General features: G+C 45.1%; 1 protein-coding gene across 2 annotated transcripts in view; it reads left to right on the top strand.

Moving 5' to 3' along the window:
* The window catches only part of EHD3 (EH domain containing 3), a 36,145-nt gene extending 8,733 nt beyond the window's left edge, over positions 1 to 27,412 (top strand). The window contains exons 2-7 of one of the 2 annotated variants that reach the window (XM_030557365.1): positions 11 to 187; positions 8,152 to 8,249; positions 12,445 to 12,489; positions 20,849 to 21,261; positions 22,933 to 23,097; positions 25,304 to 27,412. In XM_030557365.1, coding sequence (XP_030413225.1) covers positions 11 to 187; positions 8,152 to 8,249; positions 12,445 to 12,489; positions 20,849 to 21,261; positions 22,933 to 23,097; positions 25,304 to 25,831 — 1,426 coding nt within the window. In that variant the 3' untranslated portion in view covers positions 25,832 to 27,412. The remainder of the gene's footprint in view (positions 1 to 10; positions 188 to 8,151; positions 8,250 to 12,444; positions 12,490 to 20,848; positions 21,262 to 22,932; positions 23,098 to 25,303) is intronic. The other variant, XM_030557366.1, reaches the window with a different exon arrangement.
* The last annotated feature ends 244 nt before the right edge of the window (positions 27,413 to 27,656 follow it).

Genomic DNA, 27,656 nt, shown 5'->3' on the forward strand with positions numbered 1-27,656 from the left:
TCTCTCAAAGGTACCTGCTGGAACAGGATTTCCCAGGGATGAGAATTGGACCAGAGCCTACGACTGACTCCTTCATCGCAGTGATGCAGGGGGACGTGGAGGGTATCATTCCTGGTAATGCACTGGTGGTGGATCCGAAAAAACCCTTCAGGAAACTCAATGCTTTTGGCAATGCTTTTTTAAACAGGTCAGTGTATTGCTCTTGTACACCAAGGTAGAGCTGCTCTGCAGTGTCATATTGAGTCCCCGGTGAACGGTACGATGAGTGTCATGGGGGTAAGACATAACCCAAGCTTCTCCACACATTGCATTGGTGTGAAGCCACCTCAGTCACACTGGGCAGCACTCCTACCCTACAATTCCTTGTCATGGGCCAGACCACCAACCATAATGGCCTGAGCTGAGCTGTTTTGTAACACAGACAAGCATTCACTAGAGAGACCTGAGGACACCAAACTTGCCGTGTGTCATATACTGCCTTGAAACTAACAGGATTGAAGGATCACTGCATACCACTCCCCTGATTTTATATTCCTAGATTTCTCTACTATGCAATCACTTCAGTTCCTTGGCCAAATTAGGCTCTGGTGTAAACTCCATTGAAGCCAGCGGAAAAATATCAGAAGTGAAAGATGATAAAGTCATTGCAGAGAAACTAAATGAATTCTTTGCTTCAGTCTTCATGGCTGAGGATGTTAGGGAGATTCCCAAACCTTAGCTGGCTTTTGTAGGTGACAAATCTGAGGAATTGTCACAAATTGAGATGTCACAAGAGGTGGTTTTCGAATTAATTGATAAACTTAACAGTAACAAGTCACTGGGACCAGATGGCATTCACCCAAGAGTTCTGAAGAAACTCAAATGTGAAATTGCAGAACTGCTAACTATGGTTTGTAACCTGTCCTTTAAATCAGCTTCTGTACCCAATGACTGGAAGATAGCTAATGTAACACCAATATTTAAAAATGGCTCTAGAGGTGATCCTGGCAATTACAGACAGGTAAGTCTAACGTAATACGGGGCAAATTAGTTGAAACAATCATAAAGAACAAAATTGTCAGACACATAGAAGAAAACTTATTGGGCAAAAGTCAACATGGTTTCTGTAAAGGGAAATCACGTCTTATTCATCTATTAGAGTTCTTTGGAGGGGTCAAACATGTGAACAAGGGGGATCTTGTGGACATAGTGTACTTAGAGTTCCAGAAGGCCTTTGACAAGGTCCCTCACCAAAGGCTCTTATGTAAATTAAATTGTCATGGGATAAGACTGAGGGAAGATCTTTTCATGGATTGAGAACTGGTTAAAAGACAGGGAACAAAGGGTAGGAATAAATGGTAAATTTTCAGAATGGAGAGGGGTAACTAATGGTGTTCCCCAAGGGTCAGTCCTAGGACTAATCCTATTCAACTTATTCATAAATGATCTGGAGAAAGGGGTAAAAAGTGAGGTGACAGAGTTTACAGATGATACTAAACTGCTCAAGATAGTTAAGACCAAAGCAGACTGTGAAGAACTTCAAAAAGATCTCACAAAACTATGTGATTGGGCAACAAAATGGCAAATGAAATTTAATGTAGATAAATGTAAAGTAATGCACATTGGGAAAAACAACCCCAACTATACATACAATATGATGGGGGATAATTTAGCTACAACTAATCAGGAAAAATATCTTGAAGTCATTGTGGATAGTTCTCTGAAGACATCCATGCAATGTGCAGCAGCAGTAAAAAAAGCAAACAGGATGTTCTGAATCATTAAAAACAGGATAGAGAATAAGACAGAGAATATCTTATTGCCCTTATATAAATCCATGGTACATCCACATCTTGAATACTGCTTACAGATGTGGTCTCCTCATCTCAAAAAAGATATACTGGCATTAGAAAGGTTCAGAGAAGGGCAACTAAAATGATTAAGAGTTTGGAATGGGTCCCATATCAGGAGAGATTAAAGAGGCTAGGATTTTTCAGCTTGGAAAAGAGACTAATGGCAAATATGATAGTTATATAAAATCATGAGTGACGTGGAGAAAGTGAATAAGGAAAAGTTATTTACTTGTTCCCATAATATAAGAACAATGGGTCACCAAATGAAATTAATGGGCAGCAGGTTTAAAACAAAAGGAATTTCTTCTTCACACAGTGTAGAGTCAACTTGTGGAACTCCTTGCCTGAGGAGTTGTGAAGGCTAGGGCTATAACAGGGTTTAAAAGAGAACTGGATAAATTCATGGAAGTCAAGTCCATTAATGGCTATTAGCCAGGATGGGTAAGGAATGGTGTCCCTAGCCTCTGTTTGTCAGAGGGTGGTGATGAACGGCAGGAGAGAGATCACTTGATCATTACCTGTTAGGTTCACTCCCTCTGGGGCACCTGGCATTGGCCACTGTCGGTAGACAGGATACTGGGCTGGATGGACCTTTGCCCTTACCCAGTACGGCCATTCTTATGAAACTGGCCCAATGTGTTCATGTTTTATCTCTGGATTTCAGCATTGCTTGAGCATGACTTGAAACAGTATATGGATCTCTCCCTTCTGTTGCACTGGTTACAGATACAAACTGACTAGGGTTCCAGCTCCCCCTGGGACAACCTCTGCAAGGAGGGATCTATGCTGTGTCACAGCTAGACGGGGGCCCTAAGCTGTGCTGTTCAGATTTTAACTTCTCCAAAATTCAAGGTCCTTGGTTTGGGCTCATTTCTCCAGGCCAAAGACAGCCAGTGTGAGCATTAGGTCTAAGCAGCCACACAGACCTTCCACACCCCAGGGGCCCAGCAACACACAAACCCTAATCCAGACAGAGCACCAGTCCCAGCCTTTCCTGTGGCCTTGACTGACTCCAGTGCTAGCATTGGCAGCAGAAACTGAGTTTTCTTATTGCCCTTCCTCACTTTCCCTGATGGTTCCTGATACGCAGACACTCTGCCACATGTTCTGCAGCATTGCACTTTGGCTCCACTCCTGGCTCCCAGGCTGTGAAGGTAATCTGCCACTAGGAGAGAAACATGGGGGTATTGCTGCAGCCGGGCAGGAGATAGCGTGGGCATACAGGGCAAGGGGAGAGAGGTGTTCTGTGACACAGAGAGTTAGATGGATTCCTGTAGGTGTCAGTTTGCAAACAGCCTCGCTATGCCTTTGGTTGACTGTGAAAGTGACATTTGATCACAGCACTGACAATGCCAATGTGATGTGGCACTAGTTCCAGAGAGATTTCCAGCTGTTTTCAGTGTCCCACAGGGCCCAGAACATCATCTGCATCCAGCCAATGACCAGGACTTGTACCAACCCACACCTTCCTCCAGGATAGGGGGTGGTTTGCACTGTGGAAATAACAGCCTGCTTAGGGCTCAGAGGCATTGGATCAAAAAGGCAACATTAAGAGCAGCTCAGAAAGGAGTTGCAGAAGTTTCCTCACCACAGAAAGACAATGCAGGAAACTTGCTGCCAGAAACATTCAGGGTAGAGGACAGGAGCAGTAATAAGGAGGCTACACAAAGTGTGAAATACAAATGGCACCTTACTTTGGCTGCTTGACTTATGCTGATGACCTAGTACAAACCATGAATCTTCATATTGTTGCTAAGCTTCCAGTGGACTAGCTAATCTCATTACACTGTGCTCTGTTCTCTATCATCCTTCTATGCTGAAGGAGCTGGATGGGTGCATTTGTCTGTACCAGTGATTCAATGGCAAGAGGAGAAGCACAGGTCCTGTTGTTTCAGGGAGTAGCCAAGAAATCTGATTAACCCCTCTTTGCCAACACCATGCAGTAAATAGAAAGGGGCAGTGTTTTCGAACAGCTGGCTGTAGAGACTTGAAAGAGGGAAGCCTGGCACAGTGCACATGGCAGAGTTGGAGGTGCATTTTGCCTAGTGCATACAACTACATAAAGTAACAGCCAACTGCTTCAGAAGATAAGTACGTACCTAAAGAATTGTCCTGTTGCTTTATCCGTAAGAGGCCATGGGCCAGATCCTCAGTGAAGTGAACAGTTATACCAGTATGCACCAGCTGAGGATCTGGCCCACAGGCCAGAGGGAGGCAGGGTCTCCAAAAGAAGTAGGAAGCTAATTTTCCAAATGCAACAAGTGCTGCAGTTGGGGAATATCCTGCTCTTGGTACATAGCTTTCTGCCAGTGAACACCTGCAGGATCTGCATATGCAGGGGAGATGGGGCTGTCATCATCCAGGGAGGCATTGGCTGCTCTATCCCTTTGCATTGTGTTCCATGGGTCATTCCAGAGAATGAATGTGCTGCTCAGTTCATTAGCCTTTCAGGATTTCAGTAAACACACTTCTGGAAAGAACATACCTTACATTCTGACAATCAGGCCATGAATAGTGAAAGCTGGGGAACAGAGAGCCAAATACCATCCTGCTTGGCTAATTCTGCCAACCTAGTAACACCAAGGTGCATTTGGCTCAGTATGTTCAATCTAAGGAGAATGGTATGCGGATACAGAGCTTCTTGGAGTTCAAATCCAACCCAGGCAAGTAGTGGCTACCATCAAATGGCTGAGATTGTTTAGCCATTATATTGCAGAGGCACCCAAAAGTCCCAATCAAGATTGGGAAAGATTATATTCTGTCCTGTATTTATTTCTATTGTTGAACCAAATTTCATAGTGCATCCCTGGCAATCCCCTGTATTGGTAGTGAACTGTGGCTGGTTATTTTAAGCCATCATTCTGGCACACATGATCAGTTGCCTGTAGAACTCTTGCCCAGCAATACTATTTTTTTCCCCCTTTTTCCCATGGTAACATTCCTTAAGCAAATTAAGAAAATCAACCCATATCTGAAGTGGGTGGAATTTCTAACTAAGACAAGAATTTCACCAGTCTGTTAAAGAAAGTAGCAAATATAACTTGGTCTAGTGAATGAGTCATCTGAGTAGTTAATCATAATTGTCAGCCAATCACCATGAAGATCAGACTACCTCTCCTTTGCCCTTGCATTTCAGGGCTGTAGCTGCGTAATGTGCTTGGAATTTTTCTTGGATGAAGATTCTGGTGCCATTTCATTTCACCTTATAGTGAAGTTCGATTCTGAAAAGTGGTATCAGCATGACAGCATAGGGCAGAGATCCCCAAGCTGTGGGAAGCACAGAGAAATGCTTGCGGGGGGCCCACAGCTGGTCAGATCAGCCCCCAAAAGGAAAGGTCCAGGCCAGATTCAGCCCCCTTACCACATCCCTTTTCCCCCTCCCCCCAAGCCAGAGCCATGACAGGGGCAAGAGGGTACATGAGGTAAAAAGTTTGGGGACCACTGTCATAGGGGTTCATTTTTATTGTTGTATTGGGCCAGGTTTTCTGCTGCATTCAGCTCCCACAGCAGAGATGGAGTAAGCAGGTAATAACTGTTGCTCTCAGTTTCTACAGAGCACCAGCTGCAGAACCCTCCACCAACTGGGAATCACTGAGGCAACATCATGCTCTGGCCCCTCCTTGACCATGACATGCAATGAATGGGGGCTGAAGTGAGGGACACACACACATGCACTTTGTATCAGCTGGTGCTCCCAGACACTTGGAAGTATCCCCAGCAGAGAAGGTATAGGCAGTGCCCACACCTAGGGCACTTGAATGGCACAAAGTGCATGGAGCAGGACCAAAAATCTGGCCTATCGCTTTCGCACCAAATTTGCACCATTGGCCAAACAGAGTCTCCTTGTTTGTGTATTGTCAGCAGCAAGAGACACTCTGGAAGCTAGTCTGCCCCCCACATATGATACAATTATGCAATCCCTACCATCTTCCCCTGGGTTTGGCCCTGCAGCTGGAATTGAGCTAACAATGCTTGGGCTGGAAGAGAATCCAGCCCTCCCTTTCTTCCTCCACTATCAGAGGGGTGTTCTTACTCTCTGGATAGAGAGGGGATGGCAGATGGAGTCGGAGTCACAGTCACACCCCCTGAAAGGCAGATCAAAACCCACCAGAGAAACAACAAGGAACCAAAAGAAACATTGCAGACTCAGTCCTGAGAAAACAGCCCAGCCCAGGCATGGTTCCTCCTAACCTTAGGTCCCAAGGCATGAACCAATTGCAGGGCAGCTGCCTTCCACCTCACCACTTGTCCAAACAAAACAGAAATAGTCTTGCCATGATCATCTGAGCCTCCTGGATCCTAGCAGGCCTTAACTTCCACAATTACTCTCCCCTCAGCCTAGGACTATGACAGCCACTGCCTGAGGAGAAACTCTTTTCTCCTCCTCACACCCCCCACTGCTTCCCTTTCATGGGCTGCTTCACACCCACCCTAGCACAGCTGTCAGTTGCTCCTCTCAGTCTCAAAGTCTGACAAGCCACACCTGCCAGCCCTTTCCCCACCAGATCTAGCAACCCTTCCTGCCCAGAGAAAGTGTTTAACCCCATCCTGGTTTCCACAGCAATGGGTATTAGATTGTATGCTCTTGGGGGCTGAGGCTATGTCTCATTAAGGATGTGAAGTGCTTAGCACAACTAATCAAGCATTATCTGTGGAGTAAGAAGGTGTCACTTGTATGTGGTTCCTTTCTCTGGTATAACCACATTTTAAACTCTGGTTTCATTGATCACTTTAGCAGTGGAATCATAGCAACTACACTGTGGAAAATACATTGCGGCAGAAAACCCATAATATTTAATAGGCCTGCTTTTTTTTTTTTTTTTGAGAAAACGGTACCTGAGGTGAGTGTGCTAGTAAATAAAATTCAGCTCAGCCCCTCCCTCCCAGCTACATAACTACTGAAACACAACCATCTCTGCAGTGGAACATATTGCTGGCACACAGAACAGCTGCCCACACAACGTTTTAGTGAGGCATAATGTACCCCACTGGACACAACGACAGGATTGAAGAGTGGCCAGGATGCAATTACATGTACTGGCATTCTATTAAATCCCCTTCTTCTGGCCTCAGATCTAATCTCCTCTGTGGAATGGCTTCCCCAAGGAAAGTGCTGAAAGTCCCATTACATGGGTCATTTAAAACTAGCCCTGACAGAGTACTCAGGCTTATACTGCAGGAAACAATCCTGTCTTGGCAGGGGATGGGCTATATGTCCTAATGGGTCTTTCTAGTTCTGACTGCACAGTTGATACGTAAGCTATGCAGTGAGAAAGCCATGCTAGAAATGCTGCTGAATACTCCGGTTTTGTTAGCTAACAATCATGCAGTGAGAAATGCCCACTTGCCAAGCTGGGATAATGTTTGAACTGAAATCCCTAACCGTGTGGGGCAGAAGTTTGTGGGACTCCCATTGCCAGATGACTAAGCTCATTCCTATAAAAAACAGCTGTGTCATAACTTCAGAGTGAAAAGGTATTGAAGAAACAACCAATAGCAGTGGCACTAGTTTGTCCAGATGCCACGGTGACTTCAGAAGCACTGTTGGACTGTGTTCCCCCATCCTGACTACACCCAGCCGTCCGGTGTGCCAAATTTACTTCTGGATTGGGCCAAAAGTTCTCCTGGTGCTGCTGCTTCCTCCCATGCAATGCATGGCTGTTACTTTTCATGCCAAATTCCACTGCCTTCCGCCTTGCCCCATACACAACTCCCCTCCCTTGTGATACGATGGCAAAAGGGACACCCATGCAATGCTACCATGGGCCAACAAAATAAATAACAGTGTATGTGTTTGGTCTTCTTTTGGCTTTCTCATCAGTGAGGTCAGAATGGTCAGTTTTGGTTTCCGTTTATAGCCAGCTTTGCTTTTGGGTTTCCTGGCATTAGCACTATGCTGTTGCTTTTTCAGATATGTTGCTGTTTCAGCTCAGTTGAGTCCAGAACCCTGCAGGGGAATGTTTACAGGAAGAAAAACAAAAATCCTTTCTCACTGCAAGCTCAATAACAAAAGAAAATAGTTTTCTCCACGTTGGGATTCTCACATTGTTTTTCTTTAGCAACCTACATTTGGGGCCCACATGGAAAAAGTGCCGCATGCCAACAGAGTGAACATAGAAATATTTTCCAAAAGCGCCAAATAAGCATAGAAGGGACTAGATTCTGGCTTCATTTCTACCTGTGTAAATCCAGAGGAACTCCACTGATGTCAACAGAATTCTGGATTTACCACAGTATAAATGAGACCAGGAGCTGAATTATACATACATCCTGAGGTATCAATTTCTCACCAGACTTTTTTCCACTTCTTTTTACACAGATTTGTATGTGCCCAGCTGCCCAACCCAGTTCTAGAAAGCATCAGTGTGATCGATACTCCAGGGATCCTTTCGGGAGAGAAGCAAAGAATTAGCCGAGGTAAGGGCTAGGCTGTCTTCTGGCTTGGAGACACAAATAGAGCCCAGTATTCAGAGTTTCTTTTCAAACTATTAAAACTCAAGAGGTAGGTAACCATAATGGGAGTCTTCAGAGTTACCTTATGGTCATATTGATCTAATATTGGACTTAGTGTGCAGTATTCCAGAATGGGCTGCCAACAGGGACTGATTTAATTGCATCTCACCCAAGCAGAGATGGGAGAATCTATACAAATGGAATAAGCATTGACCTGGAACCTAAGCTGAACTTTTCTGAGGCTTGAGAAGGTCTGGTCTCCTGGTAATTTCCTCACCATTTTATTTTATTTTATTTTCTGCACTGCAGGTTCTGGGTGGGCATTCAGCAGGAGTGTGGGCTGTAACTCACAGGTGTCTGACCTGACTCAAAGCAGAGAGTGGCAAGAGAGCAATGTGGTTCAGTGGTATTCAGGACTCCTTTGTGCTAACCCCAGCTCTGCCCCTCTACCCCTTGCTATGTGCTCGTGGGGGAATCATTTAGGACAGAAATGTCAAAAGTGTCCACTCATTTTGAGTGTCTCCATTTTTGGCAGCCCAGCTTGAAACATGCAGATGCCTCATCTTAGGCACCCAAAAAGAGTGGATAGCCTTCAGTGTTTCGGCCATAACATCTCGGAATCTGTTTCTTCATCTGTCAAGTGGGATTGGTGACACTTGCATTTCCTGAGATTATGGTGATACAGCAGTTCATGTCTGCAGAGTGTCTTGATGACAGAAAGCGCTATGCAGGCACTAGGATGAATAACCTAGTAAGCAATACCGACAACCCCAAACACAGTTCTGAAAAAATAAATGTGAAGGTCATGTTTTAATGCTTGCTAATTAAATCGCAATGCAGGTCTTGCTAATCCCTCTCCCTCATCTTAATGCATGCCCTTCCCCTAATGTTTCTGATGCCCTGAATGCCTTTTCTAGTATTACACTCGTCTCCATTCCATAAATAGGTCTTTTCTTGTGCATTTCACTTTCTCTTGTCATTGAGTAACCAACTCTGCAATGAACAAGGTTTAATGCTTTTTGCTGACACCCAGTAGCAAGTTCTCAGTTGAGAAACCAACAGAGGTATAAGATACACAGACAAATATCCTGTAGCAAAATGGACCAGTGTTTTCTGCAATCTCTGCTGTAAATTTCCCCACTGCTTTTCTTCGTGCCTCTGAGGGTGTGTCTACGCTGCAATCAGAGATGTGACTGCAATATTGTGGATATTTCCAAGCTAGGTTGGATCTATCTAGCTTGAATAATGACAGCAGTAAAACCATGACAGTGCAGGCTGTACAACCCCACCCAGGAGCCTATGTATGTATTCGAGTAACTAGCCCATGCTGCCCAGGGTTATCGGCACTAGCTAGGGCACAGCTAGCGTGGGTTACTCTGATTGCAGTGTAGACATACCCTGTGTCCTATTCCCCCACCTTAGCTATGGCAGGCAGCATAACGGAAGCTCTCTTGCTTGGAGCATTGTGTGAGTTGTTCACACAGTACCCATTTGCAGATTATAGGCTGGAGGACTGCTTCAGCACATGGGGTCCAGTTCTTCCCTTGACTCTGTTGACTCTAATGCAGTCAGATGGTGATGGATTGGGCCTGTGACTTGAAGTAAAAAATCAAGGGTACTGCTCCAGTTGCATCTTGGATCACCAACAACCGCCTGCCACACAGTTTGTGTAAGGAAGAACATGGCCATCTGCTGCTGTTTGAGCAGCTAATTGTCCCACATGCCAAAGACCTTTCTACATTAAAATCATAACCAAGTCAAGGGAAGCAGTAACAGCGTGGTTGTCCCCTAACCACCACCCAATCAAAGGGTACGATGTAGAAGAGACCTAATGTCCCCATAACTGAATTAAAATCCAGGACCATCTGAGGCTTTAGCCAAATTATGGGTATGTGGCTGGGTTGTGTCTACATTCATCTTGTAGCAGGTTGTACAATGAGCGGGTTAGGGTTGTTTGGACTAGATCCTCCACTAGTGTAAATAAGTGTAGCTCTGTTGAAATCAATGGCAAAATGGTGACTTGCACCACTGAAGGATCTGCTTTACAGCACAGAAAGGGTTGAAAGGGTTAGGGTGTGACACATAAGGGAAGAGGCTGCCCACAGGAAAAACTTTTTCACTAGGAGGGCACTGGACTGGATTACCTAGGGAGGTAGTGGAATCTCCTTCCTTAGAGGTTTTTAAGGTTCGGCTTGACAAAGCCCTGGCTGGGATGATTTAGTTGGGACTGGTCCTGCTTTGAGCAGGGGGTTGGACTAGATGACCTCCTGAGGTCCCTTCCAACCCTGATATTCTCTGATTCTATGATGCACAGCTCTTCTCAAGGAAGCCATGTTTGAAAAGGGGAATTTTAACTCCCAAGTATGATGGAGAAGAAACAAGAAGAGGTGGGGAGGCTGGCCCCACCCACCTGGCTAGCCAGTTGCTCTCATTGGCAAGCTGATGTCAGAGGTTGGTGGAGCAGCAGTGTGGTTTCTGGAAAGAGAATGGGAAAGTGCCAGGAATTGCTGACATAGCAAAATGCTTCCCCTGCCTCCCCCCTCCCCCCACACACACACCTTGCCAGCTCACTGAGATTTCACTTGGGCACCTAATTGAGACAAATGTCTGGCAGATGTTTCCCAGTGGAGACCTTGAAGTGACTTAGCTGGGAACTCAAAATAGCTTGCAGCCGGGAAGGAATGGCTTTCGTTCGGGGAGCTCACTTTTAACGACTATGAAGCCTTGCTTTCCTCACCCCAGCGTACCTGTGGTGTTGGGCAGCTTCCATGGATTCCAATATTTGAAAATTATTTGAAGGGGGAAATAAGGCTGATAATAGAGGTGATGAAATACGTAGAATGTAGCTGATTTATTTCTCCCCTTGAATGAACTAAACCAGAGTTTTATTTTATTTTTTAAACCCTTAAAACTAGGGGCTCTCCTTCCAGCTAGTAACATCTAGCTGGCGTCTATAGCTCTCCTCCCACTGATGTGGAGCGGGCATTATGGGCAAAGAGAGAACTGAACTACACTAGGAAACTCCTGCATGCTGTGTTGAAGGGGTTTAACTCACAGGAGCCTGGCATATTTCCACTAGTCCTCAGAAAAGAAGCATACAAATAATCATTGTCCCAGTGGTTTAGGGAGTCTTGGGTGCCACCGGGACACACTGGTTCAAGGCAAAATCAGTACACGTTGGGGTCTGCATGGCCCAGGGGACTGAGAGTGAGGTATGGAGCCTCTCACTAACGTGAACCCAGCGAAGGGTCACGTTGACCAAAACTCACTGCGGTCTTCTAGGCTACTGAACAGCCACTGTCAAATGTGGGGGGGGGAGGCAGGTGTCACAGTCCATTTCCAGTAGGCAGGTGACCCCTCAGAACACCAGCGAACATTAGCACTAACTGCCCCCATGCTGAGAGTCTCAGTAGAGAGAGCCTAGAGGTTAGGCACCTCACCCACTCCTAGGGGTGGTCCCTCCCAAGCAGGGATGAGGCACGCAGGAGTGCAGTGTCACAGCCCATGCTGCAGCTGTGCTATGGGTAAACAGAAAGGAAGAGCGTTGGCTTGGAGCTAGGTGCTAACGTTACCAGTGGTCACCCTACCAAAAGAATGTCCTGAGGGTCCTTGAGATTCTGGATGTAGGAACAGTCAGGCGCAGGACGCTGAGGAGCTGAAGGCCCATACTGTCTGTCAGTGCAAAGGTCCGGGGCATCTAAGTGTGCAGTAAAACTCCATCGCTCGTGCTGCCAGGGTCAGAAGGCTGAGTGGCAGAGGGAAATTACACAGCGGGAGGTAGATGGCTGTGAAATGAGGAAAGGTATATAACTTTGCCGATGAGCTGCCCATAGCAATCTGCCCTGTTCCACTCCTGGAGCATAGCACGCTCCTTGCCTAGGGATCGCTAGGGTCAATGCTGCTGTGCTTCAGGGGTGGAGCTACCTCACTGGGAGGTAAAAGGTGGCTTGATTTAAAGTACCTGAGGGAAGTGTTGCCTGGAAGCCACAGCACAGGACATCCCTTCACTGCTCTGGACTCTCCTGGGCATGAGAAGAGTGGTCATTTGTTCTCTCTTTCCCTTGCTGAGATGACTGTTGGTGTCCACGTTTAAAGCATTTGTCATTATCTAGCTCTGTCTCTCACTCCATTTCCTTCCCCTTTCTTTTATTTCCTCCAGCTCAAGAGGAGGGCTATAGCAGTCTGCGTAGATGCCTGTATGGAGGTATTCGTACCAAAGCAGCGATCGCTTTGTAGTCTTGGCCGCTTTGATCATTAGATAATAATACTGAATACTTTGTCTCTTCAAAGCATTGTTCAGATATTGCATAACTAATCCTCACCACGCTCCTGGGAGGGAAGTTTTATGTGCACTTGTAAAATGTGAATAACTGTGACACAAGGGAGGAGGGTGCAACTTGTGCCATGTCACACAATGACTCAGTAACAGAGTAGGGACCAGGAGTCAGAGGCTTCTGCCTCCTTGTCCCTATGTGCAAATCACTAGGCCATGCTGCCTGTGTTTATTTTGCAGCAATGCCCTGCATGGAGCAGTAAACTGCACCACACTCCTAAAAAAGCCAATAATCCTTTGATAACAATTACTCATCCTCTGCTATAGCAGTGCAGCACTGGAGGGCTAAGCATTGCACACTTTGCTAACCAATGATTGACAGCTTCACGCTGGCCTAAAGATAGCCCTTGGCTAAGCAAATGGAATTCCACTGAATGCAGTGGTGTTCTGGCTGGGCTGTATTGGGCTCCTGATTGAGGTAAGGTTTGAATAGACATCCAGAAATCTGAGTGCTTGTTTGAACTAAATCTTCTCCTAGTGAAAATTCTTTAAGCCAGTCTGCTTTTCTTCCCCCACTAGCGGCTGAGTGTGAGGCCTGGTCTCCACTTGGGTGGGGAAGGAGGGAGAGGGTGCGATCGATCTAAATTATGCAACTTCAGCTATGTGAATAACGTAGCTGAAGTCCATGTACTTAGATCTATTCACTGCAGTGTCACTGCGGTGAGTCGACAGCTGACACTCCCCTGTCAACTCCGCCTGCACCTCTCACTCTGATGGAGTACCCCAGAGTCAACAGGAGAGCGCTCTGCAGTCGATTTATCACATCTAAACTAGAGGCGATAAATCCCCCCCCCCCCCCCCGCTATATCGATTGCTGCCCGTCCATCCTGTGAGTAATGTAGACAAGCCCTGAGAGCCTAGCCTGGAGATAAAAGATGAGAGCTGGTAAATTGGCTTTAGGTTTCATTTCCAACACATGCATTTAGCCACGTCCATTTTTGCTGGCTCAAGTCCAGCCCAGGGATCTGCACAGCCAAGGAAATGAATATTCTAGCCCAGAGTCTCTCTTATGAAGAATAAGCATCAGTGGTGAGAAATTCAGGGCGAAGTCATTCTTTTTAGAAGCAAGTCTGTCCATGAGAGTCATGCATTTTCACGGTACAGTGTAAAGTTGAAATCAATAGCAATCTTATGTGACTACAGAACCCACCGATAGGTTCTGCCTGTAATGGCTGTTTGGAGAAGAAAGGAGAGAAGCCAGAGGGCTTTTCACCTCCTATCCTGCATGAAAAATTAAGTTAAATTGACACTATCAACATGGAACTAATTTTACAAGAAGTTTCTTTACCAATATGATACAAAACTACTCAAGATAGTTAAGACCCAGGTGGACTGCAAAAAGCTACAAAAGGATCTCACAAAACTGGGTGTTTGGGCAACAAAATGGCAGATTAAATTTAATGTTGATAAATGCAAAGTAATGCACATTGGAAAACATAATTCCAACTATACATATAAAATGATGGGGTCTAAATTAGCTGTTACCACTCAAGAAAGAGATCTTGGAGTCATTGTTGATAGTTCTCTGAAAAATTTCACTCAATGTGCAGCAGCAGTCAAAAAAGCAAACAGAATGCTGGGAATAATTAAGAAAGGGAGATAATAGGACAGAAAATATCATATTGCCTCTATATAAATCCATGGTACGCCCACATCTTGAATACTGTGTGCAGATGTGGTCACCCCATCTCAAAAGAGATATATTGGAATTGGAAAAGGTTCAGAAAAGGGCAACAAAAATGATTAAGGATATGGAACATCTTCCGCATGAAGAGAGATTAATAAGACTGGGACTTTTCAGCTTAGAAAAGAGACTACTAAGGGAGGATATGATAGAGGTCTATAAAATCATGAGTGGTGTGGAGAAAGTAGATAAGGAAGTGTTGTTTACACTTTCTCATAACACAAGAACTAGGGGTCACCGAATGAAATTAATACGCAGCAGTTTTAAAACAAATGAAAAGAAATATTTCTTCACACAAGGCACAGTCAACCTGTGGAACTCCTTGCCAGAGGATGTTGTGAAGGCCATAACAGGGTTCAACAGAGAACTAGATAAATTCATGGGGGGATGTTTGCCAGAAGCTGGGAATGAGTGACAGAGTATGGCTCACTTGATGATTACCTGTTCTGTTCATTCCCTCTAGAGCAACTGGCATTGGCCACTGTCAGAAGACAGGATACTAGGCTAGATGGACCCTTGTTCTGACCCAGTAGGGCTGTTCTTATGTAATATCAAGAACAGTGTGATAACCAACATTAAAAAGGGAAGAATTTTAAACCTGTGCCTAGTCTTCACCACACATGCTGTTTGCTTACATTTTGCATTTCACTCAACTCCCAGGATGAAATTATATTGGTCAATTTCAACTTCCTCATTCTCATCCATTAGCACAATGCTGTTACAGTATTGCCAGCTCTTGTAATATTATCACAATATTTGGTGTTTTACCAAATGCCTTTGCTCCGGGAGTCATATGATTACATGAAACTCAGGTTTCTTTTTAAAAAAGCAAGTTGTAACCATCCTGGTTGCTGAGAAATGCTTGAAAATGTGACACTAAAGGCTCGGAAACCAGAACAAATAAAAAGAATCCAAGATTTATTTTTAATGTCTCATAATTTTTAAGCCAGTCTCATGATTTTTTTCACGGCCTTACTCATAAATTTTGAATGCTCAGTGATGGAAATACTGCAGTTGCCTTGTGTTTCCACCAACAGCGGACAGGCAAATGTTGCATTTTTGAAATAAAACAACATTTTAATTCCTAATAGGTTTCTGTAAGATATTTTATTTTTATAACCATAGTGACTTAGAAAACATCTATAAGTGTCTCATTTATTAATCAAGGAATGTTCTAGTATAGTTATGAATCAGATTTTAAATAAGTTCACAGTATTTAAGCAGATCACTTTTTCTTTCAATGCACTGAATAATGATTGATGGTAAAGGTATTTTGAAGTTGTCAGTAGCTGTGGCTGGATAAGTGAAGGTTCCTACTGCAGATGGTCATTAAGGGCTAGATTTTTCCAAGGCCTCAGCACTCTCAGTTGGGGCCAGATTTTCAGAAGTCAATATTCATAAATGGGATCAGATTTTCAAAAGAGACCTGGCCACAAGTATCACGATAGAAGCTGCTGGATGCTGAGTGCTTTTGAAAATCTGGACCTTATTTATGTGCCTAAATGGGAAACTCGCTCTTCTGAAAATTTGGTCCCAGTTCTGGGTGCTGAGCACTAAAAATCTCACTTTGAACTCTTTTCAAAATGTGGTTCCAAGTGCCAAGAAATGCTTAGTCTGGCTGGTACAAACGATGAGATATAACACTTAAAGAAAGTACAATTATATTTTGTGTAAAAATAAACAGTCTGTTGCCAGGAATGTGGGTTCAGTTTAGAAACATGAGAACTGGCTCATCTCCCCCAAGTTTTACACCCATCTGACTCAAATGCTGTTGTTGAAATTATTCTTGATTTACTCTGTGAGAACAGAATCAGGCCCCTGGTCTCTTCTTAGCCTGAAACAACTACAATAAACACCACAAAAGCAGAGATTGCTCTGTTCCATTCCAAATACTTCTTAATGTAAATGTTAGTGTTATAAAGTTCACATTAACACATCATTCCTGACTGAGAAAGCAGTGAGATTTGGACTGCAGTGTGGTCACTTGTACCTTTGCTTTGGCAATATTTACATATCCAAGATGTGTGAGAGGTTTCCACTACCCAGTTTTTTTTTCTTCTCTCTCGCTCTCTCTAACACATACACATCCACTCACCCACCATTTTTCATGCACTATTAGTGCTTTAAATTGCTAGCTCTGTGTTGGATTATTTCCTTAAACACAGGCAAGGGCAGAAGTATCATGATGAGCCTGTCATAAACAGATAGCTAAGGGTTAATGTCTCTTTCACCTGAAGCACCTGACCAGAGGACCAATCAGGAAACCGGATTTTTTCAACTCTGGGTGGAGGGAAGTTTGTGTCTGAGTCTTTGTTTTCTGGCTGCCTGCTTTCTCTGAGCTTTGGAGAAGTAGTTTCTACTTTCTAGTCTTCTGTTTCTAAGTGTAAGGACAAAGAGATCAGATAGTAAGTTATATGGTTTCTTTTCTTTGGTATTTGCATGAATATAAGTGCTGGAGTGCTTTGATTTGTATTCTTTTTGAATAAGGCTGTTTATTCAATATTCTTTTAAGCAATTGACCCTGTATTGTGTCACCTTAATACAGAGAGACCATTTGTATGTATTTTTCTTTCTTTTTATATAAAGCTTTCTTTTAAGACCTGTTGAAGTTTTCTTTACTGGGAAATTTCAGGAAAATTGAGTCTGTACTCACCAGGGAATTGGTGGGAGGAAGAAATCAGGGGGGAGATCTGTGTGTGTGTTGGATTTGCTAGCCTGATTTTGCATTCCCTCTGGGTCAAGAGGAAAGTACTTTTTGTTTCCAGGACTGGGAACAGAGAGGGGGAGTCACTCTGTGTAGTTTCACAGAGCTTGTGTCTGTGTATCTCTCCAGGAGCACCTGGAGGAGGGAAGGGAAAAAGGATTATTTCCCTTTGTTGTGAGACTCAAGGGATTTGGGTCTTGGGGTCCCCAGGGAAGGTTTTTCAGGGGGACCAGAGTGCCCCAAAACACTCTAATTTTTTGGGTGGTGGCAGCAAGTACCAGGTCCAAGCTGGTAGCTAAGCTTGGAGGTTTTCATGCTAACCCCCATATTTTGGACGCTAAGGTCCAAATCTGGGACTAAGGTTATGACAGAGCCCTGCTCTGAGAATGATGACATGTTACATTCATATAAGCTTTTTCATCCTGAAGAGTTCCTATGCACTTTACAAGTACATCTAGAGAGGGAGAGAGAAATATTTTTACCCATCATTGAAATACAGCCACCTCTGCGGAGGAACAGGGCAGCTGTTTAAAACAATAGGTTAGGACAAGATGTGAAGCAGAATATAGGATCCATCATGTCTCCTATTTTCATCTTCCCTTTTGCCCTCCTGTTGCTGCTACTCCCCCCAGCTCTAACTATACTCCTCACCCTATCTTCTCCCCATAAATCCACTTATCCTCTTCTCGAGAGGCATCTGCCCAAGCATTGGCCCGCCTGCCTTCCTTCGCACCTTTGTCTCCTCCCTTTCAGCCTTCACCCCCATGCCTCCACCCTTTGTTCCAGTTGGAACAGCCACTCCACCTCGACAACGTTCACCACACTCCATGACCTCCTCAGCTCTCCCTCCCTCCTTCGCCTGGCTCTGGCTGAAACCTAGAATCCCATGTCCCTGCGGCCACTGTCTCCGCAGCATTTTTGCACCCTCCCTACCTTGGTTCATGACAAAGAGCCATGGCAAGGGCACTGGGTTCCTCCTGTTTCCACCTCTAGGCCCTTCCTCTTCCCCCTTTTCACTCCTTCTCTAAAGAACTCTCCATCCAACTCTTCTCCATTTGCCCCCTCCACGTAGCCCTCACTTATACCCACCTGACTCCCTGCCACTTCTCCAACACAGCCTTTTGCCTCTCCTTCCACTGCCCAGTTTCCTGCTCTCAACCCTGGTGGTTTCGGCTCCCAGGGTTGATGTTCTGTCTGATCCATTAGAGCCTGCCTCCTTCACCACCTCATTTGATTTCAAACCCTAGATCATCTCTCTGACCAAAGTGGCTACTCACTCAATTGTCTCACTAAACTCTGATCACTTCGTGTGGCTGCTCTCTCTCCTGACTATCATCTCCGCTCCTTCAACATTGTTCATATGCCCCTCTCTGACTCTGCAACTGACTAACTGTGCAGCCTTGGTCAAGTCACTTAACCTTTCTGTCCCTCAGTGTTCACACCTGTAAACTGGGCATGATAAAACATCTCTCCCTCCCTGGGGTGTTATGAGACTCAGTTTATTAATTTTTGGAAACGCATTGAGGTCCTTGCTTTAGAGGTGCCAAGTATTATTATTATTTAGGACTGATCCCTCCTACCTGGTGACATCTGATAAGATCATAGGCTGAGGGGGATGCAATGAAGGGATTACTCCAAAGTAGGCTGATGGAAACAGGTTAATGTTGCCTGGTGGGAACTCATTTGGCATTAGCATGGGCAGTGCCAGTACAGAATGCAAAAGGGCCTAGAATAGTGCTGAAGACTGACCTAGAGCTGATATACTGTCACAGCAGTTGAGCCTATTAGTATTCAAGTCATGAAATGCCCCACGGGGTTGTAGCCCAGTGTAGGATGCCCTTAGGTATCCAGGAGGAGCTTTTTTGACTCAGAACCAATCTCTCCATGGATGGAAGATGCAATCTCACTTCCTTAGGGTTTTCGTTGGTATAAATTCAATGGCCAGATTCAAATTTGCAGGCAACACCAAAATCTGAGGTGTGCAGGAGTGGAAGTCACCAAAACACTGGTGGACGGAGCCAAACGGCTCAGGAAGCTGTGCCGTTTAGCACAGTGGAGGCTGCTGGCTACGAAAGACAATTGGGGTGAATAAATGGCTTGTCTATTTTATCCCCTCTTAGAGCTTAGTTACATGGGAAAATAAGATCAAGTGCCACAGAGTGTGCCTGGAGCTGGGGCTGGCTACGGCCGTGTTCACAACAGGACCTATATCTCTTTAAATTTAGTCCACCCTATGAAAAATCCTCCCCATCAGACCTGCCGATTTGAAATGCTTGTCAGTCCTGGAGCTGGGATAAATCCATTGACTGCCTCTCAAGCAGGCAGAAGGAAACCTGTCCCATGAAGAAACATCTGACTGAAGCAAATAGTTTTCCTGTTTATCTTGTCTGCTTCCCCTTCCACTGTCGGGACTCATTTTCCATTCATGCTGGAGTCTTACGTAGCGGCAAGGGAATGTGATTTCAGCGCTAGAGTAAATGCCTGGAGCAGGGCATCCGCTTATATCTCTTGCTACGTTTTGCCAGTGAAGTTCCAGCAATCAGCACCATGAGACTCACTAACTCAAGCAGGCCATGGAAAGCCCAAAGGAATTACATTCTACTCAGCTGTGTTGCATTGCATTTGACACTCAAAGGAATTTATGAGCACAGCTTCTATTTGTGCCAAGGAGAGTGATAAATAGCCCTCTAGCATGCACCAATGCTGCATTCCAGTCCTCCCTGTAGTCGTGTGCACTGACAGGCACAGCTAGACTCAGAAGGAAAACACGCGCAGGTGGAGGGAGATTTTTTAAAAATGACAAAAGAGTTTAGAGAAGAGGAAAAGAGAGGGGTGGGAAATTCTGCACTCTACAGCACAGGACGATCTTTGAAAAGGAAAAGGGGAGATGGGTATGTAACCAAGGCTGGGTGTGGAAATGACTGAGTTGATGCTATAGCTACTCCTTTCATTTGGGTCCTGACAAGGTCATTAAATGTCAGTAAACGTCGGACACACACAAACCGTTGAAAAATATTTCCACTGATAATTGACATTTACAGATAGGCAACATAAGAGAAATGCTGTTCGAGAACTTTAAATTAGAGTTTGATTTAAAGATATTTATATATTTGTATTTTTTGACATGGGATGTTAGCAGTTTTTGTTTTACTACTTAGAAAGCTTTAACTTTTTGAATTTCAGCATCTGATATCATTACACAATTATTGTCTGATACCCTCCTATAATTTCCTGCAACTGTGAACATGGATAAAAATCTAAAAAAAATGTTTGAAAGTAAACATCCATATTATCCCTCAAAATTATATATATATAAAAAAATACAAATTGAATTTTGCCCCGACTAAGTATTGTTAATATGGAGAAAGAAATACACCTCAGAGCAGGCAGGGTACAGGTTATAATTATCCAGAACCCTGCAGCCTTCGTGGGTTACCTTGATGAAAAGTAATTAAAAGGCTAGACTTTCCTGTCATGTGACTGGATATACCAGTTTGCATTCTGAACATGGCAGTTTCTTGTGTGTGTGACTTATAAGACTTGTCTGAGTGCTCCCATATAGTCAGTCCAGAGGAGAGGACTATTGTCTATAAAAGAAACTGTGCATGTCTTAGGTGAACTAGTGTTGGTCAGAATGAGGTGCGGGAAGAACACATGTTGGAGTCAGGATATGGTGGAGGGGAGAGTGATGTCTCCAGTGCCTTTCTTCTCTGGCTCCCACAGAGCTCTGCACAACCTGCAGCATGTTGCCTATTCTTTCTCAGCCTGTCAATGAATACGGCACCGCGTTGCCTCTCTCGTCTCCCATGTGTGTCTCTCTGCTCTTCCTCCTCCCCCATTAGGTTATGACTTTGCAGCCGTGTTGGAGTGGTTTGCAGAGCGGGTCGACCGCATCATTCTCCTCTTCGATGCCCACAAGCTGGACATCTCGGACGAGTTCTCTGACGTCATCAAGGCGCTGAAGAACCACGAGGACAAGATGAGGGTGGTGCTCAACAAGGCTGACCAAATTGAGACCCAGCAGCTGATGCGCGTATATGGCGCCCTCATGTGGTCCCTGGGGAAGATCGTCAACACGCCCGAGGTGATCAGAGTCTATATCGGCTCTTTCTGGTCCCATCCGCTGCTGATCCCTGACAACCGCAAGCTGTTTGAGGCCGAGGAACAGGACCTGTTCAGAGATATTCAAAGCCTGCCCCGCAATGCAGCCCTGCGGAAGCTGAACGATCTCATCAAGCGAGCACGGCTGGCCAAGGTGGGTCTTGCCAGAGAAACTCAGCCTTGTAGAGTGTACAGTGAGGAGGATGGAGGAGAGGTCTTGGCTATTTCAGCTCACTGGGTCATAGCCATTGCCCATCATGTTGCACTGGGGTGGGGGGGGGGGGCACTGTGTATATGAAAAAACAGATGTCCTAGCAGTGACTAGCTCTTGTTGCTGTACCCAGAGGTGCTGTTATAATAATGTGTGGGAGTAGGGTGAAGCAAAAGCAATCATATCAGGGAGGCTGTCAGCACAGGAAGTGGCAGGCGATGGACACCATCTCTTACAGTCTCTTTGCTTTAAAGTAGCAACTTTAAAATTCACCCCAGATCACCAGACTTAACAACACACACCAGCACTTGGGCAGCTCTGGGCCTTTGGTTTCCAATTCTGAATAGTCTTAACAGAGCAAATCTGGCTCAGAGGAGACCCACGGGAACAATGCACACCGGAGAAGGAGATACAGTGCAATTCACTGAAACTGCTAGATCATACTCTGAGCTTAGTAGCACTCTGTGGAAGTGTCGCTCAAAGTAAGTGGTGGAAACCCCCTCACTGGAACTATTTGAACTGGGCCAAATGTAGCTCTTGAAAATATATGGTAGGTCACAGTCCTGCTCTGGCTGAAAAGAGGGACCAGGTGATACTTCAGGCTTTTGTATTCTATCTGGACCAGCATAACACACCATACTATTAGGGGAGGAAATAGAAGGATGGCCTCACCCAATACTGTAGGTCAGGTTAGCAATGGAGGCACTGGGACAGATTCTGCCCTTAGTCAGATTGATATAAGTTGATATCAGTGGAATTAGTTCCTCTGGATCAGCAGAATCCTTGCACATAAGATATTCATTTTATGTATTCATATTAAAGTCGGCCACACAGAAAATATGAACCTTAAGATTAAAGTCTAACTAGATCCAAAGTGCATGGTGTCTGCTAACCCAGTTGGCATCGCTAGCTGGAAGCAGGGCCGGCGCTACCATTTAGGTAGCCTAGGCAATCGGCTAGGGCGCCAGAATAATTGGTGGGTGGCATTTTGCCGGAGGGGACAGCAGGCAGCTCCGGTGGAGCTGCCGCACTGGTGCCTGCGGAGGGTCTGTTGGTCCACAGCTCCGATGGAGCCGCCGCAGTCGTGCCTGCGGGCGGACGGTCGGCTCCTCACGCGGCTCCGGTGGACCGCCCGCAGGCATGACTGCGGCAGCTCCACCGGAGCCGCGGAGCACCGGACCCTCGACAGGCACCACTGCGGCAGCTCCACCGGGGCTGCGGGACCAGTGCGCAGAGCGGCGAAATTGCCGTCCGCCTAGGGCGCTCAAACCTCTAGTGCCGGTCCTGGCTGGAAGGATGCCTTGTCCTGAAGGGAGGTGTAAAATGAAACAAAACAATTCCCTGTGACAGGTGACTTTCAAACATCTCCCAGCATGCAGAGTGTTCTTGTGTCAGACCAATCAGGACGCACAATTCAGAACGGTATGTGTTCTGCAGTAGTGATAACCAGCAAGAGCAGGCAGAGAGGAAGAGCTCAGTGAAGGGGAAGGGAGAGAGGATAGGGTTTACTCCAAAGCTTGGATGCATGAGTACCATCTGCTGAAGATAATGCTCAGATGTACCCATTAATGCTCTCCTTGGTCTTCTTTCCCATCTCTTTCTTATGCCCGTCAGGTCCACGCCTACATCATTAGCTCCCTGAAGAAGGAAATGCCATCAGTGTTTGGTAAAGACAATAAGAAGAAGGAGCTTGTGAACAATTTGGGGGAGATTTATAGCCGCATCGAACGGGAGCATCAGATCTCACCAGGAGACTTCCCAAATCTCAGAAAGATGCAGGTAAGCACTGGAATAACAAGGCCGGATAATTGACCAAGGCAAGAACATTATAGCAGCTGTAGGGAGTCGGTCAGAAGCAATGCTGAACTGATGCTATTACAAGTGTGTCAGGACTTTTGTAAGGCAGAAAGGAAACCTGGGTTATGTCCAGGCTATATTTAGACAGAGATATTTCAGAAATGGCAGGTTAACACCCTCAGGAGAGGGAAGACTCCTTCACTTGAGTCTATGGCACAAACAGCTCTTACAGTGAGTTACTTAGCTCCTTCTGTCTTATTTCAGACCCCAGGCTTAAAGCTTTCAGGACCAGCCTGGCCTCACAAATGCTACTGATGTAATATTTATAATATTCTGTATTCAAATAGGGGCTATTTTCTTTTTTTTGCTTTCTGCTCCCTTGCTTGTTTATTTCTGGCAAAGAAAGTCTCCTGTAGAGAAAGTGGATGTGATAATCAAAGTATCCCTCTCTGTTTTTAAAAGGATAAGCAGGTTTTCTGTGCTACACATTTGGGGACTGCGCCAACGGCCATGTAAGTCAATGGGAGCCTTTCCACTGACTTCAGTGCGTGCCGGATCAGGACCTCATACAGTGTATGCTAAGCATGTTGGAGATGTTCAAACCACTGACTGGCTTCAATCCAGGCTGCAGCCTGTCTCCAGCGGTTGCATAGTGAAGATTACCACCACATCTTTATGGAGCAGATGGAATCTGCTGTTCATTTAAAGAGAAGGAAAATACCCTTAAGTCCTTGAGAGCCAGCTGGAGGATCTAGTTCATTAGTTACTAAGATTGTTGTGAATTTTATACCACTGTTATGAGTAAATGGATGCTATTTAAGAAGGAAGTGGAGGTTGAAGGATAAAGATGTATGTCACTTGGCTTCTCTCAGTAGAGGATGAACTAGTAACAGTTACTCTAAGCACTTTTACTGGGCTGTGAAAAATCAGGCCAGTGGAGTTTGTCACATCAGATAAGTTCCAGGCCAGAAAGCAGGTGTAGAGAGTGACTGGTATCTGATGTTTCAGAGGAAAACAAGTATACACTCAGCCATTTGTACAATGCTGCGCTTAAGGGGAAACCCCCCCACCCCCTTATTCTCATGAGCAATCAGTTTATTCCCTGAAGTACAAGGGGTAGAATGAAATTATAGCTCATGCCAGGCACGCCCTCAGTTTGCTCCATAAGATAATGGAGAGGGGCACTCGTGCATTTTTAAAGGAAGGATTACTCCTGAAATGTCACAGTTGCTTCTAAAACTATTTGGATGTAGATTGAACCATGCCTCTCTTTATTTTAATATGAGATAGTACATTCCCCTGCAATACTAGGGTTGTATGTTCCCACACAGTAATCTGGAGTAGTAATTCCGCAGTACACGCCATAAAGTACTGGCCTCTTTTTCATGTCTTGAAATTGTGGTTCATGGTGGCAAAAATCAAAGCCATATAAATAAACAATTCTTATGGCCCAGCGGTTGCCTCCCTCCTCTGTGGAGAATGAGTGTGGGAGCTCTGCCGTGCAGAGCATCAGAGAGACAAGCTGGGGTGTAGCAAGCCATGCAGAAGTGCTCTGAGACACAGAGGCAGATGTGGGCTGCGGGGAGGGTGTTCTGGATAGTACTACTTGTGCCTGCTTTTGGCAAGAAGGTTCTATTCCTGGTCCTTATGTAAGTCTCTGATCCTCTTTGCATCCTGTCTCTCCCCATCTACAAAACGGGGATAATAATCTTTACCAAGGGTTAAAGTTAAAGTTAAAGTTGAATGAAGCAGGAGTGAGAGCTTTTGCCACATCAGCCAGGAAGGAAGGGGTCTGTCTACCTACTGCATTAGCAGTACCAGCCAAGGGGACAAGAGAGCTCTCCCTTTGCTTTTGGCAAAGGAGGGTAGGGGGACCAGACAGCAAGTGTGAAAAATCGGGATGGGGGATAATAGGAGCTTAAATAAGAAAAAGACCGAAAAATTGGGACTGTCCCTATAAAATCAGGACATCTGGTCATCCCAGAGGAGGGGGACCCGTGCTCTCCCCTGGTCCCCCTTACTCAAGTCCCTGATCTTTACACACACCCCTTTATGAAAGTGCTTTGCGATCTATGGCAGAAAAGAGACGTACTGAGCACTGCTGTTGTGTCACCTCCTGCCCGGCAGCCCGGCTAAGTCTCACTAATGTTTGCAGCTTACCCTCTCTTTGTTGTTGTCCTGCTTTAAGGATCAGCTGCAGGGTCAAGATTTCAGCAAATTCCAGCCACTGAAGAGTAAACTCCTGGAGACAGTGGAAGACATGCTGGCCAATGACATTGCACAGCTCATGGTGCTGGTACGCCAGGAAGAGTCCCAAAGACCTATGCAGATGGTGAAGGGAGGTGCCTTTGAGGGCACCCTGCATGGCCCGTTCGGACATGGCTATGGTGAAGGAGCGGGAGAAGGAATCGATGATGCAGAGTGGGTGGTGGCCAGAGATAAGCCCATGTATGATGAGATCTTTTACACACTGTCGCCCGTCGATGGTAAAATAACTGGGGCCAATGCCAAGAGGGAGATGGTGAGATCCAAGTTGCCCAACACCGTGCTGGGCAAGATATGGAAACTGGCTGACATCGACAAGGACGGGATGCTGGATGATGAGGAATTTGCCTTGGCTAATCATCTCATTAAGGTCAAGTTAGAAGGTCACGAGCTCCCAAATGAACTTCCTTCCCATCTCCTCCCTCCATCCAAGAGGAAACTAACAGAGTGAAAAGAAGGTCACCAGAGAGACACAAGGGAGGAGGGGGAAAGAGAGACAACCCAGAGACATGTTTACTTAAATTATACCTTTAGATGTGAGGTCACCTTTGGATTTATAACAATTTTAATGTACAAAGGAAAACCTAAAGCAAAACAAAAAAAGCCCATCCCTTTCTCATCATAACATGCAACTAACTCTTCCTATGTAATGTCCTTGCTTCCTAATGTGTAGTCTGTAAAGATGAAGGGAAAAGGAAAGGCTTAGAGACAGTGGCAGAAGCTGACAGAAGGGAGTGGAGGAAAGTATCAAGTAGGCTGTGTCTTCCGAGGTTGGATTAGGCACAAGTTATCTGAGGATAATCTCCAGAATCATTCCTGAACTTCATCCACGCTATTTAGTTGGGTTCAGATGCAGCCTGAGATTTGTGAAATTTCTGGTGGGAAAGGAGAAGCGATATAAAAGTCCCTGAGCTGCAGATTAAAGTAAAAGAGCACATCACCGTTAGTGATGAGCCCCCACAGAAACCCCAGATAAAAGCCCTCAGGGACAGGGTCTATAGAGGTGTCTGCAATCTGGATCCAGATCTAGTTCTGAATTTTCCAAGTGGCCCGTCATTAGGGCGGGCTCAGCCAAAACAGCACATCTGAATACACCCAAACTTCAGTGCTTTTGAAATCTGGATCTGAATTTGGCAGCTTGAATTCCTCTAACCACAGTGGGTCAGATCGACCAAGCTACTGAGCACCTTTATCTCCCATTGACACCAGTGGGAGACTCCGACTCAGGGCATGGCCAGGCAGATGATAATACAACCCACAGGAAAACAAAGAGAAGGCGGGGACAAAGGCATGGAAATAGTTGAATGTTTAGAGGCAGAGATCAGATGGTTTAGAGGGGAGGAATTTTCCCTGCTTCATCATCCTCAAATAATCCACTGAATGTGTCGTATGGAACTGCTCAGTGTTTTTCCCTTCTGAAAGCTTTCTGGACAATGGATGGTATTTATCCTTCCTAGAAAGTGATATGTTTACCTGTTATCATAGAAGTGTGTACAATGAAAACCGCAAGCTCATGTTCTTATCTTATAAAAAAAAATCCAGCACTGTCAGATGAATCATCTATCATGAGTACAGAGGCACCATGTAGCAGTAGGAAGGGCTTGCTGTATTTTCTGTGTCCTTGTGAGCAATAGCCTGGATACCGGTAATGAGCCCCTGCTTAGCCCTCAGACAATTACTCTTTATTCCATCCAGAACTTCCATCCTGAGCCAAGAAATGTTCAACTCTTCCTTTCATTCACTATGACATTTCTGATTTCCTGGGATTTTACTTTGGTAATAATCCCTCTATTTTAGATTTGTTTTTCCCCCTCGCCCTTTTTACTTTTTTCATTTGGGACGGGGTATGGCTTCACTTCTTGTTGTCACTTGATATATGCTGAGTTCCTACTGTGATGAAAAAAACAAGACAAACATAACTTATTTTATATCTGTGTTGATATTATATAGAGAAATATATTCTATGTATGTAGGATGTGCTTACTGCAGTGCATTTATCTTTTAAAAATTAATGCATTAGCCTTTTGTACCCTAGTCGTAAAACATTATTAAAAAAGTTAAAAAAAATCAGGACTGTTTCTTTCTCTATTCCCTTATATAGTGGAATAAAATATCGGTGGTTTCTTAAAGAGACCCCTGTTCCTGCCTGGAGGCTACAATAGAAGCAAACCATCCCAGGTACCATCCGTATTGCCTGTGTATAGAACAACCTTATTGGGCTTGTGTTGGGTCATGATTGGTTAATATCTGCATTAAAATTTCCTGCTACTTTCTGG

This window comes from Gopherus evgoodei, chromosome 3 (assembly GCF_007399415.2).
Source record: "Gopherus evgoodei ecotype Sinaloan lineage chromosome 3, rGopEvg1_v1.p, whole genome shotgun sequence".
In the NCBI taxonomy this organism is placed as follows: Eukaryota; Metazoa; Chordata; order Testudines; family Testudinidae; genus Gopherus; species Gopherus evgoodei.